This window comes from Haemaphysalis longicornis, unplaced genomic scaffold (assembly GCF_048455015.1).
Source record: "Haemaphysalis longicornis isolate Haplotype H1 unplaced genomic scaffold, Haemaphysalis longicornis Haplotype H1 scaffold_10, whole genome shotgun sequence".
Classification (NCBI taxonomy): Eukaryota; Metazoa; Arthropoda; class Arachnida; order Ixodida; family Ixodidae; genus Haemaphysalis; species Haemaphysalis longicornis.
This window is the reverse complement of record NW_027526204.1, coordinates 144,323,566-144,350,813: the sequence shown is the minus strand read 5'-3', so window position 1 is coordinate 144,350,813 and position 27,248 is coordinate 144,323,566. Positions and strand designations below refer to the sequence as shown.

The window sequence follows — 27,248 nt, the reverse complement described above, 5'->3', positions numbered from 1 at the left end:
AGTTGAGTATCCGTCTCTCAATAAAGCCTTCGAGTACAAATGACGTGGCTGAGCTTTATTTATCACAACACACCCTGCACATACCCGCGACAGCTCTCAATTCCAGTACTCCAAGTGAAATCACACATGCTTCACAAGCTTTTCTTGTAGACTATAAAATGCAACTGCTGCTTGTATATAGGTAATAGCACTCAGGGTGTTATAAAACACATTTTCCACTACAAAAATGTAATCAAAATATAAAAATATAGTGCAAACAAGGTCATTCACGCCAGTGTAGAAGGCTCATTCCTTCAAAACCACCAAATTACCACAGTGGACCCAGTTACACTAACGGCCCCGTTACCAAGCTAAAAGCAGTCCCTGCCACAGGCAATAACATATAGCTTTGGCGATATTTCTTCAGTGTACTATTTAAAATACCCCTATACAAATAAAAATACACTGGGAAATAGTTATTGAGCAAGTTACAAAAAATACGACCCTTCCAGATAGCCCACTGGCCACATCAGCTTGGCCGGTCGTTAAAACTGCATGTGTCTATATATAAACTAGAAATCCAGTGGTGTATTGCAACTCAATCACTACGCAACAAAAGCAACACTTCTACACTACACTGGTGTAGTGTACACTGGTGGTGTAGTGTAATCACAAGGGCAAAACATGTCGCCAAATGGGCGCTAAAAAAGAGCAAGCCAGTAAAATAGCTTGTGCGTCCAAAATAGCCCACGTTAGTACTTATAGCAATACAACAATGGTAAAACTCAAAAGCTGAAATAATTGTCAAAGAAGACCACTGCAGCCCTCTCGATCTTTAATACTTGCTTGTGCTGCGAGACTAAAGAAGTGGATTGTCGAAGCCGAGCTCAATGTAGCATATTAAAAGATACAACCAACAAATATAAAAACCACTTCAAAGGGGAACAACCGTGGCCTAATGATGCACACTCATTCCAGTCTGTAGGCGATTAAAAAGGGAAACTCTAAAATCACTTTAAACAACGAGTAGCACAAGTACAATGTAACTAGAAAACGCCACGGAATACCTTAAGGAAACAGAGGTAACCCTTTTTTTTGCATTTCTTGTATTTGCATTCCCGTACTACCGTGAACGGCAAGCACACAGATAACGGAAAAGCGTTCGCACAGAAAATTTATTTGACTGTCACAAGCGCGCTAGTCACATCACCTGTGCTCAAGCAGTAATCTTCCTTAGTCTCGTGGTTCAAGCAAATACTTCATAAAAAGGGAAAAGCCACAATGGTGTTCTTTTAGGCAAAAATAATTTGTGCTGTTTGTTACGTCTGTCAAAAATTGTGCGACCACAGCCTCAAAAAGTGCAAATCACCGCACTTTCGCACTGTGCATTTGAGGCCACCCCTACGCAGAATATTTGGCAACAACACATTTTGTTCGAAAAAGTGTAATACCTAAGCAAACATGGTTACCAGTATTACAACCACCAGTCGCCTCATGGAAACGCTTGAAACAAGTTAGGCTTTGCAGTGAGTGTTGAGGCTCTGCTAATATAGCCTACGAGCTAGACTTCCTGGGCTCGCTTCAAGATTTGGATCACTCGCGACTGCAGTTAATGACGACCTTGATGGCGCCACCAGCGCCGCTCTTGGCAGTCTTGAACGCTTCCACGGCCGATTCCAAGCTGAACCGATGGGTGACCAGTGGTTTGACGTTCACCTTTCCCGAGGCAACCATGGCAAGCGCTGTGGGGTAACTGCATGCACAGATTTGCGACCAAGAGTGTCTGGAAGAACTGACGAAAATTTGGCATGTCTTCCACACACACTACCACCTTGTAGTACTAGTAAACTACAGTGGAGTCACAAAAATTTAATCAAAGCACTTGTGAAGAGACCGCACTTCATCAGCTGTCATTGCTCCTCTTGGGAAGGGTAACATCAAAATGCAAAATGTGAGCTTACATTAAGCTTTCCACTTTTTGCGTCAGACTCCACGTAGGCTTCTAAATGGTTCTTCGTTAAAATACTTTTGCCCGCATTCCGCAAGGTGATTTCTTAAACCTTTTATGAATTTTGCAACCACTGACCTACTGAAAACGACATAGGTTACACACACACAAAAATGCCAATACAGTAATCCCCCGTTAACTCGAACTCGGATATCTCGAAATATCTTTAAGTCGAAACTTTTTCTCGCTGTGCATTTACCTCCCATAGGTGCTATGTATTTGCCGCCCTCTATCTCGAAATTTTTTTTCAGGGGACCGCAAATATCTCGAAACGTTGACAGAGAGGATGCAAAGCAAAATCCACTGCAGGCAACTGATTAGGTCTCTGTTTGACAGCTTAGCTTGCACTACACGTCGAACGCCGTCATGAACGGCAAATTTACCCAGAGTACGCGCTGTATGAGGGCAATGTCTCCATTACGCGAATGCTGTCCGATGCCTACATCGTTGAGGTAGGTGTGGACGACACAGTTGATCATGTGGGCAACAAGGAGCCTCAAGAAGTGCCTACAACGGCAGAAATAACAAAGATGCTGCGCCTGCTCCACAACAAGATTAAATGTGGTGGTGGCGACCACCAATTGATGCAATGCATTGAGCAGGCTGAGAATTCTTTTCTGGGACCAGATTCGAACGCAAAACAGGCCAGCATCATTCAGTTCTTTATTCTAGAATAATAAAAATTCATTTTTCCTGCGAATTTTTTTGCCTTTATCACAAAAGCTCCCATTTGCAGTGAGCTTTTGTTAGCAGTAGTACTAGTTTTTATTGCAGTGACCTAACTATCAACTTTTGACAATTCACTTAACTTAAAACTCCACTTATCTCACTTATCTCAACTTTTGACAATTCACTTAACTTAAAACTCCACTTATCTAACTTATCTCTAAATTTTCAGCAGATTTTACGACTTCGAGGTAACGAGGGATTACGGTATCTGAGGAGCCCCGTTTGTTGTTCTTTTTGTTGTTGTTCGTGTTCTTGTTTTCCTAATTTCGCAATTTCTGACACTTCAAACCATGATTTATAATTATCAATGTTCACTATTCTCCAAGAATTCATTCTTTTGAATGAACCAATTTAACCTTATTCTGTTCAACAGTCTCAAAACATTCAACTTTTTGCATTCTAGTGCAACTCCTTAGGAGCACCACAGAAAACAACACACAAAAACCTTCCTTTAAAAGCGAACAGTGTTATAGTTTTCTCTCACAGCAAACAATGTAGCAGTTTTATCTCACAAAGTCTCAAATAACTACTGAAAGGGGTGCGGATGAGGATATCCCTTTATAACGAATATCCTTCTGCAAATCTGTTCAGCAGTGACACGGTTGTTTGTCCCAGCAAAATTTTCATGCTCGCAGTCCGTACAGTACCCACCAGTTGGCGTAGCGGAATATTCCCCGGATGTCGATCTCCCGGCAGGCAGCATCGACCAGGGGCACCGTCACCTCGTTCGGTCCCATGCCTACCAAGACCAGGGTGCCCCCAGACCTCGTGGCCTGCACACAGCACAGACAAGCGAAAAATGACAGCAACAGCGTTGCCGCACCCTGTCAGCTACGAGGCTATAATTGATTAAGACTGCACTGCAACAGCCATGCTGCACTCTGCAGGGCAGTTAAACAGTTTCATTCAACCGTAAAACCTCGCTTCACAGTAGTTATTTGCGTTGAAACACAGATCCGCATTTATTCCTGCTTGAAACTCATTCCGAAACACCGCTATCTAAAAAATACTGGCACAACACTGGCTACATGTATTAAAGGTTACGGAACAAGTGTGCAATTTGCAGTTTTAAACATACAGAATACTTGCGAAGTGAAGTTTGGCATGGCTCTGTAATTTGTGGTGGAAGGCCTTTGTGCGCTTGCATTTTTTTTACTGCTCAGTGCAAATATGCTTCTGGGGTGCTGCTCTCATTAAGCACTCCCAGCATCTACATTAAACATGTTTCCAATGCTTAAAAGACAACAGTGACTGCACAAGCTTGCACCTTCCTTAGAACAGAGGTTCTACAAAGTAGATTGCGTTTTATTGCACAGGCTGTTTGTACACAACTGTTCGCGCTGCTCCAATTTATGGGAGTTGGTACGCAACCGGTAAAAACAAGCTCGAATGCAGACAAAAACAAATGGAAATGATACAAAAGACAGAAAATCTACTTGATCTGTCTTTGTTTTTTCTGTCTGTACTCATGTATATTAAATCTACCTTTCACTAGCTAACTATTGTTTGTTCTGTCAGTGTAAGACCCAATTCTGCGTGCCTTCTTCTGTAAGGAGCACATGCAGAGTTTGTGTTGAAATGGCATTTTTGCAGCGCATGCCTTGGTTTCATCAAATACTAGAGCCACTAAAAAGGCAATTAAAGGGTTGTTTCTATTTACTGTCTTTTTTTCTCTTTCACACTATGTTTCCCCATTGTGCTAGCATAATCCATTTTGACATCTTGCTTCTTTTTGACAAAATTCCATTTATTTCACTCACGTTCTGTAATGACCTTCCTGCCAGGGCCAGAGAATTGGCCGCAGTACTATCCCTAAAGAAATTAAAAATAATAAAATGATAACTGAAAGAAAAATCCCGGGCCATCTCCACTAACGTGAAACCTGGTGAGGGGCGAAGCATGCAGTGCATAAGTGTCTTCTCGGCGCTTTGGCATTTTTGCCCAGAGATGAAACCGTTGGGGGGTACAGGGATACAGTTTTGCTGTAACCGTCTCTTGTCTTTGAAGCACAAAGCTCTCTACCGCAAGGCGTAAAGGAGTGTCCCGGTGTTTTTATAGTACGCGTTACATTATAGCGCGAGGCATAGACAAGTTTCCCGGTGTTTTAGTACCGTGACTACATGAGACAACGATTACGGCGACGACAGGAGACGCCAACAGCCCCAGCCCATAAGGGGCTTCACCCCTGAAAAAGAAAGGACATCTTACCACCATGCCTAGCTGAGTGGACGATTCGGCACCGGTGCACTCAATGGTGACTTCCGGGAGGTCACCGAGTGCCTGCTGAATCTGGGCCTGTACTTCCTGTGCCGACTTCCCACCCACATTGAGGGTGAAGTCGGCACCCAGGAGTTTCGCAGAGTCCAGCCGGTTGCCCATAATGTCTGCAGCCACACGCAGAACATTGTACCACCAGATACAATTACAGTCCTTCGTTTTCAGGTTTATAGTGCTGTAAATTCAGGTGAAAAATAGGGTACTTTTTCCCAATGTTGGCGACCAAAGAGGAACTTGGCTTTTTAGAAATTTCTTGCTGAAATTGGAAGTTTTAGTTTCATTAAATACATTCCCAATACAAAAAAATTCTCTTTTGGGCACGAAAAAATTGGACAAGTAATGTACGCCAATGAATTAGTGAACAGCATGAAAAGTAGGACACCAAACTCATGAAATCTCTGTTTTAGATGGGGCCATATTTTCACAGCGCATCTTGCAACCGAGAATAATGTGTGCCACTTGCTATAGGCTGGCATCAGGACGCGTTGAAATTTTCTTAGATACACGCATTTGCTTTACCTTCAAGCATGCAAAGGCAACAAAACTGCTTCCAAGAAAGTTTCTGGGGGTTATCAGCAAAGTAAACAGATTTGAGTAATGATAATTCACCACGGTAGCAATCCAATCTAGATTAGAAGAGAGTGGGTTTGGGCTTGTGCCTGTTACGCCTTTCTGTGGTCATCTGTTTTTTTTTTTGTTTTTGTGCCATACAAAGCTGGTTTAGAAATTACAGCTAGGTTACCTTTTCAGTGCAAAAATTGCTGCCAGGTTATTTTTATGGCGGAATATATTTTCAGGCTATAGCCAATTTTGCGGCAACAAATAACTTTGTAACTGAGAAACTTTCAAGGCCAAATCGGATTTAACCCAATGTATAAAAATTGTTCACATTAGGTTACATCACATTTTACATCACAAAGTACCCCATGCTGTACGGGTTTCTGCAATTTTTCCGCAAGGATTCTTTTTTTAAAGAAAACTACTGGCTATTTGCTTATAATCTTCATTAGCCATGACCTAGATGAATCAAGAAGTGAAATACAAGTTATTTCAGGCTTGTAGCTTTTGTGCTTCAGGGGTTATAAATGTCCCAATTTCCTGATGAAAAAAAAACGAACGAAATTTGAATTAGCATTTTTTTTTTGCCGTTCAGCTCATCACTGCTGACTAATAAAATAAATGTGGTCGAGGTGCCACCGAGAAAACGAGCGTTACCACTCACCAGTGATGACGACCTTGCTGGCTCCCATGGCTTTGGCAGTGAGGAGGCACACAAGTCCGATAGGCCCTGGTTGTAGATGCACAAAATTAGAACAGTCGAACCTCATTAAAACCAAGTAGTAATGGGGCAGTATATCCGATATTATACATCCAATGTTAGTTATATTCGACATATCCGATATATCTGTATATATCCGATATATCTAAACATATCCGACTGCGGATATACCACAGATATACAGATAAACAGATATACATATATACAGATATACCATGGATATACCGCAGATATACTGTGGATATACCGCAGTGGCCCCAACTGCGGAGCCACTGAAACAGTCTCTCATATCATTTGGCAATGCCCCCACAACTCATTCCCTCTGATCTCTTCTGAAGAGCACTGGGAGGTGGCGTTATGCAGCTCGGACCCTTAAGTCCAGCATGGACTTGCTGAACGAGCAGCTCAGGTCACCGGCACCCTCCAAGCGCTGGTCACCACTCGTCGTTAGCCCAACTAGTGCTCAAATAAAGTGTTTTCTCTCTCTCCGATATTCGTTATATATCCGGTATGCGTTATATAGCCAATTGTCGCATTCGTTATATCCGATACTTGCTGTAGCAGTATGAGTAAAACTCGGCTTCAACACATGGGCAATCTGGCTAGTGCGAAACTTTTGGATACAAAAACACTACATGCTGGGCTCCAAACCCACTATAAACAAGGTAATCCGTCTCTGTCTCCTTGCAGCATTTCAAACTAAATGGACCAGAGCACGTGAAAGTGAAATTAGAACAGAACAAAGTGTGCGCGACTAAACAGGCCCGAGTTCTTATTTATTTGCATAGGATGTGACCTTCGTCAGGCGGCTTTCCACAGCCCCGAGTAGGATGACGTTTTCCACATTGTCCACACATGGAAGGGCCTTTTCTACTTCCGCAGTTTTGGACGCTGGGAGCTTTTCTGAGTAGCCTATCAGCCTTCCTCAAATTTTACTTCAATACAGCCGATGTCGGGGGGAAGCTCTAGCGGTTTCGGTTTCGTCACAAACAATAAGTGTCACTGAAATAAAGCGTTGCCAACCAAAGTTTGTATTTAGTTCGCTATAGCCGATAATTCATTATATCAATGTTCGTTATAACAAGTCTCAACTGTAGTATCAGTTCCTGGTCACGTAAGTGGCAATAAAATGGTTTAAAGCATCTCCATTACTTCTTGCCTCTTGTCTACCAATTGTATGTCAATGGTCCGCCATCACTGGATGACAAAACCTTTTTTTCATTCCAACAATTTTTTTTATCAAGAACAAACATGGGGGGGGAATCACTAGAAAAGTCCAGTTTTTTAACGAAAGAAATTTTATTTCTGCTCTATGCAACAGCTGCGTGAATGCAGCCTGTTTTGAGAAAGTTGTACAAGGGGAGGCAGATGCACTTGGGTTAGTTTAGAGAATCCTGAATTCCGTACTTCTGTAACGACCGCCAAAGTTCTATTATAGTGAATCTTGTTTCTGTCCGTTTGCTACTGTCAAAACCAGACTTTGAAAGCCGAGAAATTAAGTCGATGTCTTCAATTCCCACAGGCTATGAACCTTTTCATCCATTAATCTGTAATATGATCAGGACAAGTTCTGGGCTGTGTTGCGCATGTTCAGTTACATTTTCCTGTCGACTGCGCCAATCATAGAGCCGCTAGCACAGCCCACTGATACAGATGGCAGATGACAGGACAAAGAAGTTAAAAAGGTCTATAGCAGCCAGAATATACTGTAATTGCTCAATTCTAACACGCATCATCTTTCCAAGAAAATGTCCAACAATCGCAAGTGTGTCAGATCTGAGTAGGTACCTGCCAAAACAGTGCTCGTGGCAGGGCAACCATAATCACACTTTTGCGCGAATAAAACTTCGAAGATTGCACACACTGTAGCCATTCCAAAACAACAACAAAAAAATTGCAACTGGATGTTTATTTTACGACGCAGAAAAAAGGCGCCCACTGCACGTTGGTGATTTTTTTTTTTGAAGTTGCAAAAATTGCACGCATTTTAAAAATAAGGGAGTGTAAGATTCAAGTAAATACAATAAATAAATAAAAATGATATAGTACATACATAATGGGAGAGGAGAAGTTCTTTCCCGTAATTAAACTTGCATAAATCGGGTTCTAGCACAAGTCAGCATGCTTCCAGTGTTGCGCACAGATGAGCATTTGTGTGCAACACTGAAATATGACAACAGTCAGTGCCATAGGTAGAGACTGTGTGGGGGGGGGGCTCGGGGGCCCAATAAAATTTTAAGAGACTTTAAATTTTATTGGGCCTAAAAGCAAACTGCATCATTGAATTCACACAGATGTGGATGCTTACTTTCATATTTTCCATTTGTTTCTTTGAATCCTTCCCATTGGAGAATAAGTGCACTAGATGTATGTATGTATGTGTGTATGTCATCATCATCATCATCACCAGCCTATCTACGCCCACTGCAGGGCAAAGGCCTCTCCCATTAATCTCCAATTACCCCGGTCCTGTGCTAACTGCGACCAATTCATCCCCGCAAACTTCTTGGTCTCATCTGCCCACCTAACTTCCTGCCACCCACTCCCACGCTTGCGTTCTCTAAGGATCCACTCTGTTACAATTAATGAGCAACGGTTATCTTGACTTCGCATTACATGCCCTGCCCACGTCTATTTCTTCTTCTTAATTCCTACCAATATGTCCTTAACACGCGTGCATGTATGTATGTATGTATGTATGTATGTATGTATGTATGTATGTATGTATGTATGTATGTATGTATGCATGCATGTATGTATGTATGTATGCATGCATGCATGCATGTACGTACGTATGTATGCATGCATGTATATACATGATGATGGGTACATTTTATCATAATCATCATCATAGGCTGCAAGTCGAGGGGGGCCGAGCCCCCCCACCACTCCCCTCGGGAAAATGAAAACTCTCCGCCTATGGTCAGTGCTAACACTGAAACAAACACAGCCAAATCAGTCACAGGGTCAAAAAGAAAAGGTGGAGACACAAGGATCAGCACGCACCTGCCCCGCATATCAGCACCGTCTGGCCAATCTGAAGCCTCGCCCGTCGACAGGCGTGCACAGCGACAGACAGCGGCTCCAACAGTGCGGCTTCTTCAAAGGAGACATGCTCGGGCAGCCTGCGAGGATGCAGACATATGCACGCGCATGTTACCGTTATAAGTTACACACAGGATAGATGCAGGTCTATGATAGAGCAGGCGCACTTATGCACCTTCTATGCTATGCCTCTAGAGCGTTGTACCAGGTCCGAAATGCCGCCTGGTTCGGTATACCATATAGAACATCGTCGGATACTACGGGAGGCTGTAATAGATAGGTTCAACCATGCTAGGTGAGGATCCCTGGAGACAAACAGCATTCCCTAACCAGACAGGAATTTAGCAACCCTAACTGAGTACATGTGCTATAAACCTCCCAATGATTTGCAATCGCTCTATCGGCCTTCAGGCACTCGATAGGCGTGGCTGCAGATCTTTGGGAGAGGCCTTCGTCCTGCAGTGGACATAACCAGGCTTAAAGGAGCCATGAAGACAAAATACAAGTTGGTTTTATTTAAAAGATTTCGTGTTTTATAGCATTCTCAGCGCTTGCGCGGAAGCAAATGATGCTGTATTCACCGAGAAACTAATCAATTTGGGTTAAAATTTTGATTATCCCGCCAAATTGTGTGTTTTGGTGACGTCTGCAATGAATTCATAACAGCGCGTATACAAAAAGAACTTCCACTGCGCCATTCGGCTCTACAGCCTTGCTTGCCGTCAAACCTCCCAGGTGGCGCTAGCATACTCAGCCCTCCACCGTTGGTTCGTTTTTGACCGTATTTACACCTGGCTCGTTTTTGTTATGGTAGAAAGTAATCGCTTCGTGAAACATGGGGTATGCTTGACAAGGCAATGTCGCTTACACCAATCGGCTAGCGTTGCATAAGACAACTCTAAAGCGTTGGACTGCTGTGCAGCTAAAACAAGCATAGTGCGCCCAGTACCAACAGCAGTGCACATCGGTACTTCTATGTTTACGTGATTTTCGTAACTTTTGTTGTTTACCGCACCAGTCTTACTGCTGTAAAATGGATATGCATTGCATTTAGGTGCAAATAGCTCATTCGGCAAGCTTATAAGCTCTGCCTAAATTGCGTTTGCTTTCGCCGGCTTCAGCCAATCGCACAGCTGGGCTCATATGACATCATAGGTTCTGTTGCGGGAAATGAGCTAGTGGGTCGCATGGCCATTCCCTTTTTCACTAATTATATAGCTTATTTGAACGAAGAGTACGTTAAAAGTGGTGTCAGTATGATTCTAACGAGGCAACCTTTCGAATGAACCAAACTTGTGTTTTGTCTTCATGGCTCCTTTAAGAAGAAGAAGATGCAGGTTACCAGCCAACTAAAGAAAAAGGGTTTTTAAGTTTTTGGGGGGCTCTCTGACATTCCAAACTATTTCTACACAATTTTATCTGAATCTCAATTCGGCTTCTCTAGGGCTCTCGGACATTCCAAAATATTTCTGCACAATTTTATCACAATCTCAATTTGGCTTCCAGCTCTCACCATATTCGCCTGCCTTCCTCTAGACACCCCAATCACATGCACTGAATGCCTGGCATGACCGGGCCGGAAACTGAAAGATGCTGGTAGCCACACAAAGGTGCCATAAGACTGTGCACCAATTATGTGAGGCAAGAACACTGGACAGTTACTTCCCTCCAGTTTACGCGTTTTCGCTTGTTATTACAAAAGTTATTACCCTATGTTGTGAGGGCCGGGTCTGCGAGACAAACACCTTTCAGCCATCTCTCAGGCTTATCAGATTAATTAACCAGTCTGAGACTACACAGTCAAACAGCAATATTCCCAACAGAAGGGCTGGTCTCACTTGTAACAGAAGTCGGCAGCGTGAGTGTAGAATCGAGTCAGTGTCCCGTGGTGTGGCGGTGTGGCGCAGAAAACGACGTCGGGGCACAGGTTGTAACGGCCTCCCTTGCAAAAATCGCAGAAACGACAGGGCACGCCAGGCTCGATGGCAACACGGTCACCTGCACAATGCAATGGCGTGAATGCTCCATTCAAACTCACTCATGCCCTGGTGTTTCCGATTCTTTGGAAGGCACGTGACCATTTTCATTGTCACGGACCTCCTGACAAATGACTATTTTTGCCGCAGCTGTTGCATCCTTTTCTGCGGTTAGTTGAAGAACATGTCAGCAGTGTTCTTGGAAGAATTTCAACTAGCACTGGCTTACGAGGCAGAGCTTATTGTTTGAGAGAGCTCTGTGACTGGACCGCTCACCCGGTTTGAGGTGCTTGACGTTCTTTCCAACCTTGACCACTGTTCCGCTGCTCTCATGGCCAAGGACCATGGGCTCACGCACTATGAAGGGTCCAATGGCACCGCGGGCCCAATAGTGCACGTCGGAGCCGCAGATGCCCACAGAGTGCATCTGTATTTGTACATCTGCAGTGGATGTAGCATATATTGTGCAATCTGTGTACATGATGTTAGAAGTAGCATCAAGCAAAGCGGTCAACACAACAGACTTGTAAGCTTAAACACAACCATGCCTCACGTGAAGCTTTACTGACGTATACATCACATGTACATGTCACATGTATATGTCATGTATGATTATACCTGTATTATGTATACATGTATACGTCATACGCATGCGCCGCCACCAGCCTTTCTGTTGCACTGGAGCAAAATTCTGAGTGTGTCCGTTTCGCGCCCCTTTCATTTGTGACGTATTAGCATTTGTCCGGCCCTTCACCAATGACGCGCACGTACAAAAACCTACGCCTCGCCTTGCTTGCGCAGTGTCACATCCGGGTGGTCTGCTTTCAGCCAATCACGGCACACTAGAAATGGGCTGCTCTGCACTGGACAAGGAATGGACAAAACTGAGAATTCCGCCCCCCGCTCTCAGAATCTTCTAATCTGCATCGAGTAGAACAGCAGTCATAAGTTCACAGTTTTCATCGTAAACGCGCCGCACCGACATGTGACTTGTTAAAAGCTATTTGAGAACGCGCAGAACGTAACTGCTATTTACGAAGCACGTGATACAACCGCGCGAAAAGTTCAATTAATTGGGACCATGCATGCATATAGATTAAGTAAACCAGTTGCAGATGTCGAAATACTACTTGCGAGTGCGCATTAAACACACCTACCATTATCGCCAGGCTCTGGAATGGGCCTTTGCTCCTGAAAGTTACCATGAGAAATTGAAGTTGTGAGATGAACAACGTACGGTGCGCTGATCGCGATCTCATAATATTGCAAGCACAACTGTGAAAGACGTACCAATCGAAGATCGTCCTTCTTGTAAAGCACGGCGGATAGGTTGTCGGCCTTGATGCTAGCCATTTTGACGAATACGACGGCTCTTTCAGCAGCAGTACGTAAGCGCCTATAACTCCTTGTTGCCCGCGGTCAAGCCGTCCCGACAGGGTTCCTAATCGCAAATAGGCGTCTCTAAAAGCACCGATATGCAGCCCGGGTTCTTGAACTCCGACCACGCCAACCGCAGCCGAGTACTCCAAACACCAAGGACACTTTTGCAGCCGGCACTAACGCACGCTACTTCGCTCTACAACAACACGCATGCCAACACAACGCCCATTTGTGAACCATGTGAACGCCTGTCACGTGGCGACTGTTTTGGTTTCGATTTGGGTAAATGAAATGAGAGGGCGCTCGCGCAAGTTGGCGGTTTCGAAGCCGTACACCCAGATGTCGCAGCGCGCGCAAGAAAACCTTTCTTCGAAACTCTTTCTTTTCTTTTTCTTTTTTTTTAGCATAACGACGCCGAAAGCGATCATTTGGCACTGTTGTCGCTGTTGTTGTCGCCGGATCGATACAGGAAGCATCGCTTTCATGCGCTGCAGGTCCAGAATGCCCAACACTGGACGTGCGAGCAAGAATCAGAAATGAAGTCGGTGACAAATACGAAAGTATAGTGCTAGGCACTGTAATAAAAGGGGAACAACAGCGAGGCTCAGAGCCCGTACACGAATGAAGGCTGGTTGTTACTGCATAGCATAAGTGTTCAGTTAATAGTTGCGCCGCGATCTTGTGTTGTCGTTTTTTTGTTCGCGCCCTTCCTAAATTTATAGAAATTTGTTTGTGGACTTGGCGGGAAAACCCCGTCTGTACATTTTTAACGTTTGATGTGCCCTTCACATTTTATAAAAGCGCCTGTACTGCCCCGAAAAACGTCTTCCCGGCAATGCATTCGTGCATAGTAAGTGAAGCCTACTTTAAAGGGTGAGACTTATATGGGTAGGGTTCGATATGCATTTTCCACGACCGAAAACGAATACACCCGAAGCTACGCGTGTCTTTGAAGCAGGGCCGTACCCAGAGGGGGGGTTTGGGGGTTCGAGCCCCTCCGAAATCTTTTCCAGGCAGCACGTAAGCAATACTTACTGTTGCTTTCAGCAAAACTACCCCCTTCCCAAAGTCCATAACCCCCCCCCATTGAAAAAAAATACTGGCTCCGGCCCTCCTTTGAAGCGCGAAGCTTTGGAAAACGAACGTGCCAGTATGGTGCTGTTCCCACGCGATCACTGCCGCCAGGGTCGCACGCCGTGATCAAAGCATGATCTGGACCTCAAAATATGTTACCACTTGTTTAGCCCCCGACGAAAAGGTGACACGCAATTTAGATGAAATAAGGCATGGGCAAATTTTGTTTCTGCTGGCCGTCGACGGCGGTCATCCCTAAGAAAGACACGTATACGTTCACGCACACACTGTTATATTACTGTGCTCATCTTGAAAATGGTGCTTATTGAAAACTAAATGCGTACCGAGTGATAAGACTTGTAAGTTAGAGCTTTCAGCTTCCCTTGATGTGGTGTAGGTAGATAAAGGTGCAGCGCACCCGTGATGTTTCGATCATCAGGAGCGATCCAAGCCGTTCCAATGTGGGAAACAGTGAAGTTCGTGTCCATGTGAATACCGGTTTCGACATACTGCTTCGCCATCGACAGGTTGCGGGTTCGTTTTCCTCTCGGTGGTTTCGCGACCCGGTGCACTGTACGAACGGGTCGATGCCGCGGTGACATGGGGGTCAGATAAATTCTGGAAATGGAGACCGTTGTTTGGTATCCCGACCAGTAAGAAGGGCCCCTCGAGGAGTAAAATGTCATTTAAAGTTGTATTGATCCGCTTGTTCGTGAACGATGGTTAAGATAACGAATTGTAATAACACAGCAGTTCGAAAGAGCAGAAGCTTCCTACATGCCAGGTTAAGCGAGAAACCGTGCGCTGAGTTTTGTTATAAAATACATGCGAAGCAGATTGGTGGGGGCAATAAATGGTTTATGATAGAGTGCAGTGACAGCTACGGCTGTTGCCAGTGTTTGAACGTTTTTTTTTTCTTTAGCTCATCCATGCTTCTTGAATACTCTTGTTTGTAAGTTGAATAACTTTCATTTTCGGCTGAGTTGGGCTAGCCAGATTTTAGGGCTATTGTTGTATCCAACGGGAATGCCCAAGAGGCACATAGTGTCCTATTTTGCAGTAATCGCGGCGTTACCGATAACGACCGGTGGTAGGACCGGCGAGGGGTCACAGCCAAAAACGGGCAGGAACACTGTATTGTTTGAAGCTAGAGCGGGTGTGAACGCCCACAGTGTCGTTTCCAAAAAGTGAACAGCGTTCGGACGCGCAATAGCCGTGGCTTTTTGATTACGGTAATCTTTCGATTCAGTTCCCACGCTTAAAGCTTGTACCCCAGTAAAAGGTCCGGACCATCCTGGGTACAACCCTTGGAGCTCGACAGGAAGTAGGTTAATCCCGCTCGGGTGGAAGGGTCCTAAAGGAAGAAGACTGCTCATCATCATCAAAAATCACCCAGACGCCGCTCTACTGTGCCCGGCTCGTTGGTACCATCGTCCTGTGCCGTGTCCTTTGTGGACCGGCGAATGGTGTCCCCCACAAGGACAACAGGCGTCGGTAGCGCAAGGTCAGCGCCAGGACAGCGCAATCGAGGTCGGCACGTCGCCTGAGCCCGAGCGTGACCAAGGCCCGCTTTCTGTGACACTGTTCTGGACGGCTCCTGAAGGTGCGCGCAGGCAAACACGCACCTGCGGTGATGGCTACCGGAGTATGCCGCGACCACCTTCCACGTGTGAGGCAATCCTAACGGACGGTTCGCTGAGATGAATCTCTTGCGGCGGCTGACCTATTCCGCGCTCTGTGTCGGCCTTCAGGGTCAGGGGCTTCGCCACCTTCTTTTCTGCGTCAAGTGAACTACTGCAGCGGTGCTCATCATGTCCTTTGGCGGCTTCTGCGACACCCCGCTGTGGCAGAGCAACGTCACCTGGCACACCCATCACCCTCGCCTGACTCCGTGCTTCGAGCAGACTGTGCTGAAATGGATCCCCTTTTCCGTGCTTATCGTTTTCTTTCCCATCAAGATGTGTTCCTCGATAGGACCTCGAGTGCCTTCCTACCCAAAGACCCTCCTGTCGTACTCCAGGTACGCTTTCACGTTGTATTTGTGCCTGGTCCACGCCGTCAGCGTCAGCGGTACCATCGGTGTCGAAGCGCCCAAGAGCAAGCTCATGGCGTCCGTCATGGAGTTCGCCGGCAGCCTCATCGCCATAATGTACCAGTTACTCGAACACAGGCGTGGTCGAAGGACCTCCACCGTATTGTTCGTGTACTGGACGCTCGAGGCAACTTGCACCACCTTTGAGTACTACCGGATGCTTCTGACCGCGTTCAGCGATCTCCGATTTGATACGCCTTCGGCTTTTCATTACGTGATGCGCGTGATCGCTTACCCGGTCACGTGGTGCCTCGTAGTCGTCTACTCGTTCACTGAACGCCATCCGGCCGACACGCGCAAAGTGTGCCCCATGGACGTGGCGTCGCCCATATCAGTCATCAGCTTCGAATGGTTCACGTCGCTCATTTTATCCGGATACTGGAGGACACTCAGCGTTGCCGACTTGTTCCCGGTTTCCGAGGAGATCAAGACCGAGAACAACTTCAACAAGTGGCAGCGCACAAACAACTACAGCCACTCGGGCAGGCGTCTAGGTTGGACGCTGTTCCGCACCGTGTGGCCCATGGTCATGTCTGTGCTTGTTATCCAGATAGTCTTTGCCTTCTTCAGGACTCTGCCACCCGTGCTTCTGACGCTCATAATCCGCTTTGTGCTCGTCAAGGAGCAAGAAACGTGGAAAGGATATTTCTACGGCTTCACTATTTTTCTCGCCGGAAAGACGGGCATGACGCTTCTGCGGCACTGTGACTTCCACTACGTCGTGATGGGCCTCCAGCTTAAAGGCATACTAGTGCACGCTGTCTACACTAAGACTCTGCGTGCAGCCAGCGCCTGTTTGACCAAGTACAGCGTCGGCGAAATCATCAACCTGATGACGGTGGACGCCGACAAGGTATACCAGACGTCTCTTTTTATCACTGCCGGTGCGGCTGCTTTTTTCATGACCATACAGTCTACAATCTGGCTGTGGTTATTCATGGGGCCTTCAGCACTCACCATGATCGGCGTCACTCTGGTCATCCTGCCAGTCACTGGTTTCCTCAGCCGGATCGGAGACAGGCTCCAAGGAGCGCTCATGGCCCTGAAGGATGACCGGCTCATGTACACCAACGAAGCTCTGGGCAACATCCGCATCCTTAAGTTTTATACCTGGGAAGTGCCCTTCATGAAGCGCATCCTCGACATTCGCGAAAAGGAGGTGTCCACCATCAAGCTCTACGCCATAGTATCGGCGACCATGCGACTGTTTTGGTTCACACTGCCTTTCGCGCAGTCGCTGGGCCTCTTCACCGTCTACATGCTCACGCAGAGGCTCATGACGATCGATGTGGAGACGGGCTTCGTAACCATAACGCTGTGCAGCATGCTCCGCATGAACCTCGCCACTTGCCCCGACGTCATCTCTAACGTTATCCAATCCATGGTGGCGCTTAGACGCATCTCGGAGTTTCTGGACGCCGAAGAGAAAAATACGGAAATGATCGGTCATAATCCGGGTGAGGGAAATGCTATTCGCTTCTCGAACGCATCTTTAACCTGGAAAATGCACTCCGACAGCCCGCCATTCTTGAAGGATGTAGACCTGACCATACCCAAGGGTCAGCTAGTGGGCGTCTTCGGCCTCGTCGGAAGCGGCAAGTCCTCGTTCCTTAACGCTATGCTAGGAGAGATGGGGCTCGTCCGAGGCAGCCTCGACATCGACGGTTCGGTAGCGTACGTGCCGCAGCGTGCCTGGATCCTGCACGGTACCATCCGCAAGAACATCACTTTCATGGGCGAGTACGAGAAGTACTTCTACAAGAAAGTCACCGACAAGTGCTGTTTGCGCAGCGACTTCGAGATGCTCATGGATGGCGACAAGACTGAGATCGGCGAGAAGGGCGTCAACCTCAGCGGCGGCCAGCGCCAGAGGATAAGCCTGGCCAGAGCTGTATACCTAGACAAGGACATTTACCTGCTCGACGACCCTCTCAGCGCCGTGGACGCGCAAGTCAGCTCGAGGATCTTCAGCAAGGTCATCGGTCCGCGGGGGATACTGCAAGATAAGACGCGGATCTTTGTCACCAACAACCTGGCCCTTTTGTCGGCGGTCGACGTGGTAGTATATCTTCGGGATGGCAAGGTCGTCGAGTACGGCTCGTACCGCGAGCTGATGGCACAAGACAAAGAGTTCGCTAACGTTGTTCACGAATACTCCAAGAAGCGCGACGACGAAAGGCGGGACAGTGGAGGCCAGATGGGTGTCCAAGCGCTCTCCACAGTCACCGACCTGGAGACGAGCAACATGATGTCAGTCGTCACGCGAGCCAACGCGCTGGTCTGCGACGAAGCCGTGCAGGTTGGATCAATCAAGAAGGAGGTGTACATCAACTACCTGCGGCACATTGGCTGCTTTATACTCTTACTAACCTTCACCGGCTACATCGGGTGCCGGATGTTCGACATTGGCTCCGGACTTTGGATCGGGAGCTGGAGCAAGGACGTGAACTTGCCCCAAGAAGAGCAGACCTCGGCTAGAAGGACCCAGCGGCTTGTGGTCTACGGAGTTCTAGGAACCTGCATGGGCCTGCTGGCGTTCCTCGGGACGTCCATGCTCAGCTACGGCACCATCAAGGCGTCCAGGACACTGCACGAGAATATGATGACGTGCATGTTCGACGCGCCCATGTCCTTCTTCGACACGACGCCCATCGGGCGGATATTGAACCGGGTGGGCAAGGATATCGACCAGCTGGACGTGCAGTTGCCCCTGATGGCCAACGTATTCTTCGAGCTCTTCTTCCAGTTGATGGCCATGGCCGTCCTCATATCGGTCGTCCTGCCGCACTTCCTGATCGTCGCGATACCCATGGCCATCCTGTACGCCTTCATGCAGAAGTTCTACCTTCGAACGCTGAGACAGCTCAAACGCCTGGAAGGCGTCACCAGGTATGCGCTTGCAATGCAACTCGCGCCGTGGCCATCGCCTGCAAGCTTCTAGGGCGGGGTCTTCGGCTTCTCCAGTTTGGAGCTCGCGTGGGCTCATAGACCCGTTCGCACCAAGTTAAAAGATTAAGGGCGTGCACCGACCATCTTTACTTTCGCTGAGCCACGAGCGTGTGTTTCCCTTGCCGCAAAGGCTCAATACTTTATGCTTGAACTCGAGGCAGAATGGTTCTTTATTGCGAACAACACGCGTTTGGGGGGGAGTCCGAATCATAATTGTCCTATTTCTTTTAGCTCACCCAACGGCATACTGTTTACGTTTCAGTTAAACCTAAGATAAATTAAGGCGTTTAACGCGAATGCATTAAATAGCCCTCTGGGAGAAAAAAGCCGGCGTCGGAGTTTCAGTATGTAACCGCAAAACGGTTCCTAGACCACTTTGGCGTAGGAAGCCGAGGAACGGCTCACACGCGACCGCGAATAATTCCGTAGCACGAGTGAAGAACCACGCTGATAGGTAACGCCTGGGCCTGCGCAGATTCACGCGGAAAGCGGAGAGTGCAGCCGTGGATGTGAGAGCGGCACGTCGCTTAACAGCCAAAATTAACAAAAAAGGGAGCTTTCTCTTTAACTAGCTAGGTTTCAGCCATCATTCCGGACATACTATCTGCTGACGCAGCGCTCGTATAACGGCACACGCAGGTCGCCCGTGGTGAACACGTTCGGCGAGACCCTGGACGGGCTGAGCAGCATCCGGAGCTACAACGCCGAGAACGTCTTCATCGAGCGCTTCCTGGCCGAGGTGGACCTGACGCAGAACTGCTCCTTCTCGCTGCTCATCTCCAAGCTGTGGATGATCAGCCGGCTGGACCTGATCGGCTGCACTATGGTGCTGACCACCGCCTTCCTCATCGTCAGCTGGCGGGACTCCATCGCGCCGGGCACGGCCGGCCTGCTCATGTCCTACATCATCACCTCCACCTACGCCTTCAACAACCTGGTCCACTTCGCAGCCGAGTCCGAGGCCGCCATCGTGTCCTCGGAGCGCGTCGAAGAGTACTCCAAGGTCGAGGGCGAAGCCCCGCGCTTCATCGAGCCCTCGCCGCCCGAGGACTGGCCGCAGAAGGGCGAGATCGTGTTCGTGAACTTCAGCGCGCGGTACCGCGAGGGGCTCAGGCTATGCCTGCGGGACCTGAACGTCGAGTTCGACGCCGCCGAGAAAGTGGCCGTCGTGGGTCGCACCGGGGCAGGCAAGTCGACGCTCACGCTGGCATTGTTCCGCATGATTGAGGCGGCCACCGGCTGCATCCTCATCGACGGCGTGGACATCTCCAAGATCGGCCTGTACGACCTGAGGTCCAAGATCACCATCATCCCGCAGGAGGCGGTGCTCTTCAGCGGCACGCTCAGGCTCAACCTGGACCCGGAACAGGCGCACGACGACTCCAAGCTCTGGGAAGTGCTGGACATCACCAGGTTGAAGAACCGCTTCCCGGATGGCCTGGACACGCCCATAACGGAGGGAGGGGCCAACATCAGCGTCGGCCAGCGGCAGCTCGTCTGTCTGTGCCGAGCGGTGCTCAAGCACAGCAGAGTCCTCATCCTGGACGAAGCCACGGCAGCCGTGGACGTGGAGACGGACGCGCTGATACAGTCGACGATAAGGACCCTCTTCAAGCACAGCACGGTCATTACCATCGCGCACAGGCTCAACACCATCCTGGACTCGGACAGGATCGTGGTAATGGCGGACGGCGAGATCATCGAGATGGGACCCCCCAACGACCTTCTCGCGGACTCGTCCTCGGAGTTTTACAGTATGGCCAAGGAAGCGGGCATAGTGTAAGACGCACAAGATGCGGCGTTATATAAAATTATTCACCGGATTCGATCTAATCGCAACTCCTCCCTTCCGTCAACGTGTTACGTATTCTGGAAACGCTGTGTCCCGCACGCGTACGTATTTACGTTTAACTTCGCTCTGTTCACAAATTTCTGTGGACAATCGCAGTACCGGTCAAAGGTCGACTCTGAGTTAGTCCGAAGGGAAACTACATTACACGAGCAATAGGCGTGTTCTGGGCCAATGAATGGCATGTCAGTCTTACACCTTGAGGTACTGCCCTGGGTCGGCTTCCCAGTGACGCATTATGCAAGGTGCAGCGTATACGATTTGACTTGAAAATCGCATTGTGGTGTTGTGCAATGCGGAAACGTCCAGCTCGCATTGCGAAATGGCGTAGCAGACTCGCTCAACTCGCCACCCTGCTGTAGCAGAGGAAACCATTTTCTTTAGGTGAGCGCGAATTGGGGCAGAATTTCGCGACTTGTGTGACAGGCGTCTGTGTTCGTCCTGGTCATTCCCGAGTGCCTATTCAGAGCTACACTGTTTGTAGTTTACCCCGTTACGGAGGCATATCGTGAGCTTCGCTTCGCCATTTGTAGAATACATGTCGTTCATCGGAGTGTTTGAGGGCAGTGTTTATCAAACATTATATATAAAAAATCCCTAAACCAGCGTTCAGGAACTCCCTTCATATTCCCATACTTTATTTTTCCCCCTCGTTTGTCTCTAAAGCGCGAAGTTTCACTTCAACTAGAATAAATAGGCTGGGAAGCATTCCAAAATATGAATAAACGCACTTGCAAACAAGCACAAAACGTACGCGCACAGGGTATATTTTCATTTTACAGTAATATCTCGTTAACTCGAAGTAGTAAAAGTGGGAAATATTTTGAGATAAGCGGATTTTCGAGATAAGCAAAGTTGCGTGAACTGCCATGAAATATCGAGTTCTTTGCAAAAAAGGCGCTACTACTTACCACCTCTTCAGCAGCAGCTTCCAATGTTGCTTTTCATAAAAGTATGAAAGGGAAAAAAACGTGCAAGAGACGTTCACCGGCTGGGACCCGCGCTCTCCATTGGGTTTTCCCTCGCACGACACACCTCTATCTTTTAAGAAGATGTGGTATATATAAGAAGGTACGGTACCTCTGCGCCTGTCCCTGTCTCACCGTCACATGACGGGCCACAGGGCTGCTTGAGGAAATTGATATACCTCTAGGCTTAGACTTCACGCCTGGGTTTTTTGATTGAACAACTTTTACTGAGCTTCAAATAAGGAATGGTGCGCGAAGGCACCAGATGGGGTGGTTCCCTAATCGCGGGACCCATATGTACCCAGTAATTCTTCTCCTCCAGCCACCAGCTGTTGCTGAATGGCGAGGTCAGAGCTGGACAGTAAGGTCTCCCATCGCTCGATGGGGAAAACATTGGCTTTGTGGTAAGCGCGGCTAAACGAGCAAAAAAATCGAGGGACTTAGGCGCGGCAGCATCGCGCGAATCTTGTGAAACGGTCCGCGGCGGCGAAGTTTTCGTTCCACTCTCAGTCAAGATTTCGATATATCCACAGTTTGGCCCAAAAAATATTTCGAAATAAAGGGCAACAAATACATGGGACGCATAGGAAATGGTTCGGTGCCACGGAAAATTTCGACTTAGCCGATTTTTCGAGATATATGCGAGTTCGAGTTAACGAGGTATTACTGTATATTTTAATAAAATGTGGCTGTACCTTCAACAATCGAATGCCATGTTTATTGTGTTTTTATTCATTGTATATTCAGAAATGGCTGCTTAATAGCGCCGACATTCCCGCGATTCCTCGCGTTCATCTACAAGTGCAAAAGATCCACCTATAAGGCATCTGACCATGCTTGACACGGTACCACGTCGGTGTGATAAAAGCTAGGCGTGGCAACAGAAGTTGATGTATCGTGCGAAATGGGAGGATAGGAAGGGGGAGGGGAGTCTTCACTCTTCTGGTAAACCGCGCCAGGCTTTCTTGCTTGCTAGGGAGAAAGTGCAAGCCGTTTCTCGTTGGCCTAGACAGTATTGGTCTGACCGACAATGTCCTCGATCTGACTTGACGTTTCTGGAAATCACTGCGCTCAAAGATCGAAAGCCAGAGCGAACGCCGCGGCATTCCCTTTTCCGATCCCCGACTGCACCCGTCATTCTGCTTGACTGCTTCTTCGGCGTTGGTTCTTTCGGTAGTTGATTGCGCAGCACAATAAATTCCCCACCAATGAACTTCTATAAGCACCTTGCGGCTTCGATGATTTCATAATTGACTGACTGGGTCACTTTTCGCGGCCTTGTCTCTGTGTTTGAATCAACGTTTCTTATTGCCGTTTGCCAGCGTACACAGCGTTGTCGCTTCCCAGCAGACTCGTGCTGCTTATTCGCGTATGTGACCTTTACTCGCCCCATGGACGCCAAAAGGGCGGCTTTTCCTCACGACTCTCACGTTTTGCAGAAAAGAAGAAAAGGGCGCTGAACGTACGTAGACGAATGAGGCACGAAAGACATATACAGGCGCCAACTTCAAACTGTTTCTTCATGAAAAACCACGCTTATTTATACACAAGACACTAGTAAAGGTAAATTCAAGCTTTCTGCCAGGATTAACATTTGCTGACAACTTACAGATAAACAAGTAAAAGCACTGAAAAGTATTGAACATGTGTACGCAGGCGCACACGCGCACTACTGAGAGTATACCGACATGGAGCCATGATGAGTAGAGCAAGTTCTGAACTATTAGGCACTATTTTAACAACAGACAGCTTTTCACGAAGTGCTAGTGAGGAGGGCGTGCCCTTTTCTTCTTTCCAGTGAAACATTGATTTATTGATTTATTGATTTATTTATTGATTTATTGATTGTAGGGTTTAACACGTCGACGCAACGCAAGTGATGAGGCGCGCCGTAGTGGAGGGCTCCGGATTAATTCTGACCATGTGGCGATCATTAACGTGCGCTGAAATCTCGTGCACACGGGCGTTTTTGCTTTTCGCCTCCATCAGAAAAGCTGCCGCCGCGGGCGGGAATCGAACCCGCGTCCTTGTGCACAGCAGCACAACGCCTTAGCCACTGAGCCACCGCGGCGGGTCCAGCGAAACAATAAACCAACTAGCGCAAGTTTTGGTAAGTCACGTTTTGCAGCCGAGACTGCCGTTGAAGCGTTTGAAATAGCAATGATTAAAATGCTGGCTTTTACTTGTTATGCTTGTAACCCCCTCCCCATCATTCACCGTTTTTTTTTTTTTTTCTGTAGCGCGTTGATAACCCGGTTTGAGTAGGAATTGATTGGATACGTTCCCTTTTTTATGACAGCACTGTTATCCCTAGTCGCTTCACCGGGATACGCGATTTAATAAATTCTCTTCACACATCAGAGATAGAGGGATGAGCGCTCGGAATAAAGGGGAAAACTGCTATGTCTAGAATGTTGTCCGCTTTGGCTCAGCATATGTTGATGTTCAGAAAAAAATGTCGAAGAAACATTGGAAGCAAAAATAAAAGGGCAGGGTCGAAAAGTTGCAAGCCTCCATCTCTTCCCCCTGCAATCTTTCCAGTACCGTGCGAGTCATGGCACGATAGCTAATGCGGCCTTGCAGTCGTGTTGTCATGACAATACAAGACTTACAATGCTGACGCCTCCAAATCCTACGTTCCCTCTTACACGTAGAAACATCATACAGGCGCGGGGTAAAAATTTGGTTTGCGTTCCGAGTCACTTCCCGGAGGGGTTGAAGTAGCCGCACTATAGCAGGCCTTACAACCACTCATTAAACAAGTACGTCCTTCAATGCAGCCGCATGGAGTTCGTGTTTTAATTTAACGAGTGAACACAAAACACAGTTCCAAATGTGCGAGGGCAACGCAGGATTTACAGTACCTAGGGGTGACAAGCTACGGATGACGGGACACAAAAACTACACCTCGGTTAGTGTCCGGGGAAAATAAATCGCCACACCAACCACGAGCTGTCACCCCAGAGTCACTCAAGCCACGTCACATCATGACAACCAGTAAGCAGGGGTACCCACATCGACAGAAGATTCGGCTCGCAGCAGAAATGGCGGGAAAGTTCTGGAAGTCGTACGTTGGGATTTAGCAAAGTTGAGAAGCTTCAGTGCTCTTGAACTAGGACTCATGAGAAAAGGCACATTTAAGAAGGGGAAAAAGTGGCTGCAGAAGAGGAGGACAGGGACACCCGGGCGGTTGGCTCAAGTCCAGTGCTAAAGAGAGCAGGTATGTCGGTAGTTGAGAGAAAACGGATGCACGGAAACGGTTTATAAGGGACGGATAAATTGTTGGGGAGGCTTCAAGTCGGTCTGGGGACGTTCACAAAACAGCGGCGGGGGATCGAATTGTGTGTAAATTCTGGGAAAAAGACTCCGCTGGGACGCAGGAGAATGGGAGCAGAGGTACTTTTCAGCTGCATGGTAATAGGACGGATTTTTTTATGTTAAAAGAGGGCTTCAAACAGAACTTCCTTGACCAAGCGAATCTTCTCGCGCATGTACAACTATTCGGAAGGACAGTACAGTCTCTGTAGCAGTCTGGTGAAGGGGATTTTGGAAGGGCTATTTTCAACTGAAGCGGCAGAGGTTAAAGAAAGCACTTTAAGAAGACCCAGAGAAGCTTAGAAGAAAAGCGAAAGTTTAGTGGCGAAGCGAATCTCCTCACGCGGTTGGGGTGTTTGGGGGAAAGTCACCGCAGCCTCCGTAGCAGGCGAGCAGAGTACGAACACGCAGGCGGCTTGTAGGAAGGCACAGCGGCGGCGGGCGCTGTGCTCAGTAGTTGCAGTAGGCCCCGAAGGCCGGCAGTTCCTGCGGGACGTTGCGGTCGTCGAGCTTGCCGAAGCCGCTCTTCTTCTTCTTGCGCAGGCTCTCGATGGGCGTCCGGACGCCGCCCCAGGTCGAGCCACCGCTCTTGTCCGTCGTCTTCTCCTTGACGCGGGCCTTGAAGTTGCCCCACTTGCGGTCCAGCTTGTAGCCGAAGATGGTGAGAAAGCGCTTGAGCGAATTGGCCATGTCGGCCAGGGTGACCACGCCGGGCTTGGTGGGACGAGCACAGCCCGCGAGGCGGGCCTCTCGGAGTCTTCGAGCAGAAGAGGGACCTTACTGTCGTACGGCACTGGTCAGCTTCGATGGGCGGAGGCGCTCGCGCTCGCGCTGCCCTTCGTCGCTTTCTTCGTCCCTGAGCGCGCTCGGTCCTCTATGGCGCACAGGCCCTGTTGCGCTTAGGGTGGCTTCCCAGATTTTTTAGCGCATATTTGGCCTGCGAAAACACTACTACCAGCCTAAGACGACCACAGGAATACCGCGAAACCTAGCAAGAATTCCTGTCGTACGACAAGAAACTTTGTGGTGACAACAGAAGCCGTTGTTACAGCAAAGCGATGTGTTGTTACGACACACATTTATGTCATAACGGCAGAGTTAATTTTTTCAACGACAAACATTCCTGTACTCACAATAGAACTATCTGTCGCTACGACAGCCATCATGCTGCCGTGGCATAGCCAGATGCCAGAATCGCGACAGAAGAATACGACAAGACGACAGTACGACACGCAGAAATACGACAAATTACAGAAATCTTTCTTGTCATTTTCGACTGGGAATCGAAGAACTATTTTGGTTGACAGCAGTATCTGTTTTGCACGAGCACTGGTCAAAATCATGACAGGAGTATCATCATGATTATATCAAGTGTAGACGCTCCACCTATGGTTGCATGAGAGTCTTGTCTTAAGGGGATGGTTGCTGGTGAAAGAGGCAGACCTTGCGCTGCTGAGCACGAGGTCGCGGGTTCGATTCCCGGCCGCGGCGGCCGCTTTTCTGATGGAGGCGAAAAGCAAAAACGCCCGTGTGTACGAGATTTCGGCGCACGTTAATGATCCCCAGGTGGTCAAAATTAATCCGGAGCCCTCCACTACGGCGCGCCTCATCGCCTGCGTTGCGTCGGCGCGTTAAACCCTACAATCAATCAAGAGGCAGACCGGTGAGCTCCGTCAGACGCGTTTGTTGCGAGTTCCAAACGCGTTCTGAACTGCTTTCTCGCTAAACAGCCAGCGAGTGTACAGTGAATATGCGTGTCTATAGCGATGTCGCTGCGGCTGTGACACAACATCGGAGGATGGCCATACAGCACGTCCATCTGAGACAAACACTCAAGGGAGGATCGGGCAGTGTGCGAGATCTAGGCGACTTCGTTCGTTCCCGATGGGCGATTGTTCCCGAAGCACCAGTTCCCAATTTCCGAACGTGTCCTCTAATCATAGTCATCACCATCATCATCATGGTCGTCGTCGTCGTCGTCATCATCATCTTTATTTGCCCTTTGCGTCTTTTTTTCCTTTCTGTTTACTATATGCCTTCGGCACATAGTACTTGCGTTAGCACCACCGAGAACTAAACTTTTATATGAAAGATAAAATTATTGATAACTTCTAACAAAAATTGTTCGCTATTGGAGTGTTTCTCGATCTTAAAAAGGCTTTCGATTCTATCAATAACGACATTTTGTTTCAGAAATTTGTGAAACACGAATTGGGGGAACTTGTCTCAATCTAATAGCAAGTTACTTACGTAATCACCTCCAATATACCGAAATTGGAACCGCCAGGTCCAGTTTTGGACTAATTAAGTACGGCGTTCCACAAGGAT

The 27,248-nt window shown here is 47.9% G+C and overlaps 3 protein-coding genes and 1 non-coding gene across 4 annotated transcripts; 1 reads left to right on the top strand and 3 right to left on the bottom strand.

Annotated features, from left to right (window-relative positions):
• Positions 1-34: 34 nt before the first annotated feature.
• On the bottom strand, positions 35-12,909 carry LOC144159561 (sorbitol dehydrogenase-like). Its single transcript, XM_077691129.1, has 9 exons — positions 12,584-12,909; positions 12,451-12,484; positions 11,570-11,734; positions 11,156-11,315; positions 9,279-9,397; positions 6,216-6,281; positions 4,925-5,100; positions 3,368-3,489; positions 35-1,732 (listed from the first exon to the last, which is right to left on the bottom strand). Exons 1-9 carry the CDS (start codon positions 12,644-12,646, stop codon positions 1,573-1,575), a joined length of 1,065 nt encoding a protein of 354 aa, XP_077547255.1. The 5' UTR covers positions 12,647-12,909; the 3' UTR covers positions 35-1,572.
• Positions 12,910-15,558: 2,649 nt separating this feature from the next.
• On the top strand, positions 15,559-20,915 carry LOC144157988 (ATP-binding cassette sub-family C member 2-like). Its single transcript, XM_077688688.1, has 2 exons — positions 15,559-18,728; positions 19,428-20,915. Exons 1-2 carry the CDS (start codon positions 15,559-15,561, stop codon positions 20,569-20,571), a joined length of 4,314 nt encoding a protein of 1,437 aa, XP_077544814.1. The 3' UTR covers positions 20,572-20,915.
• Positions 20,916-23,603: 2,688 nt separating this feature from the next.
• Positions 23,604-23,676, bottom strand: Trnaa-ugc (transfer RNA alanine (anticodon UGC)). Its single transcript is given in 2 exon segments — positions 23,604-23,636; positions 23,640-23,676. It is a non-coding gene; the product is annotated as a tRNA-Ala (tRNA).
• A 1,694-nt stretch (positions 23,677-25,370) lies between these two features.
• On the bottom strand, positions 25,371-25,648 carry LOC144157989 (uncharacterized). Its single transcript, XM_077688689.1, has one exon. The coding sequence runs from the start codon at positions 25,608-25,610 to the stop codon at positions 25,371-25,373; it is 240 nt and encodes a 79-aa protein (XP_077544815.1). The 5' UTR covers positions 25,611-25,648.
• Positions 25,649-27,248: the final 1,600 nt, after the last annotated feature.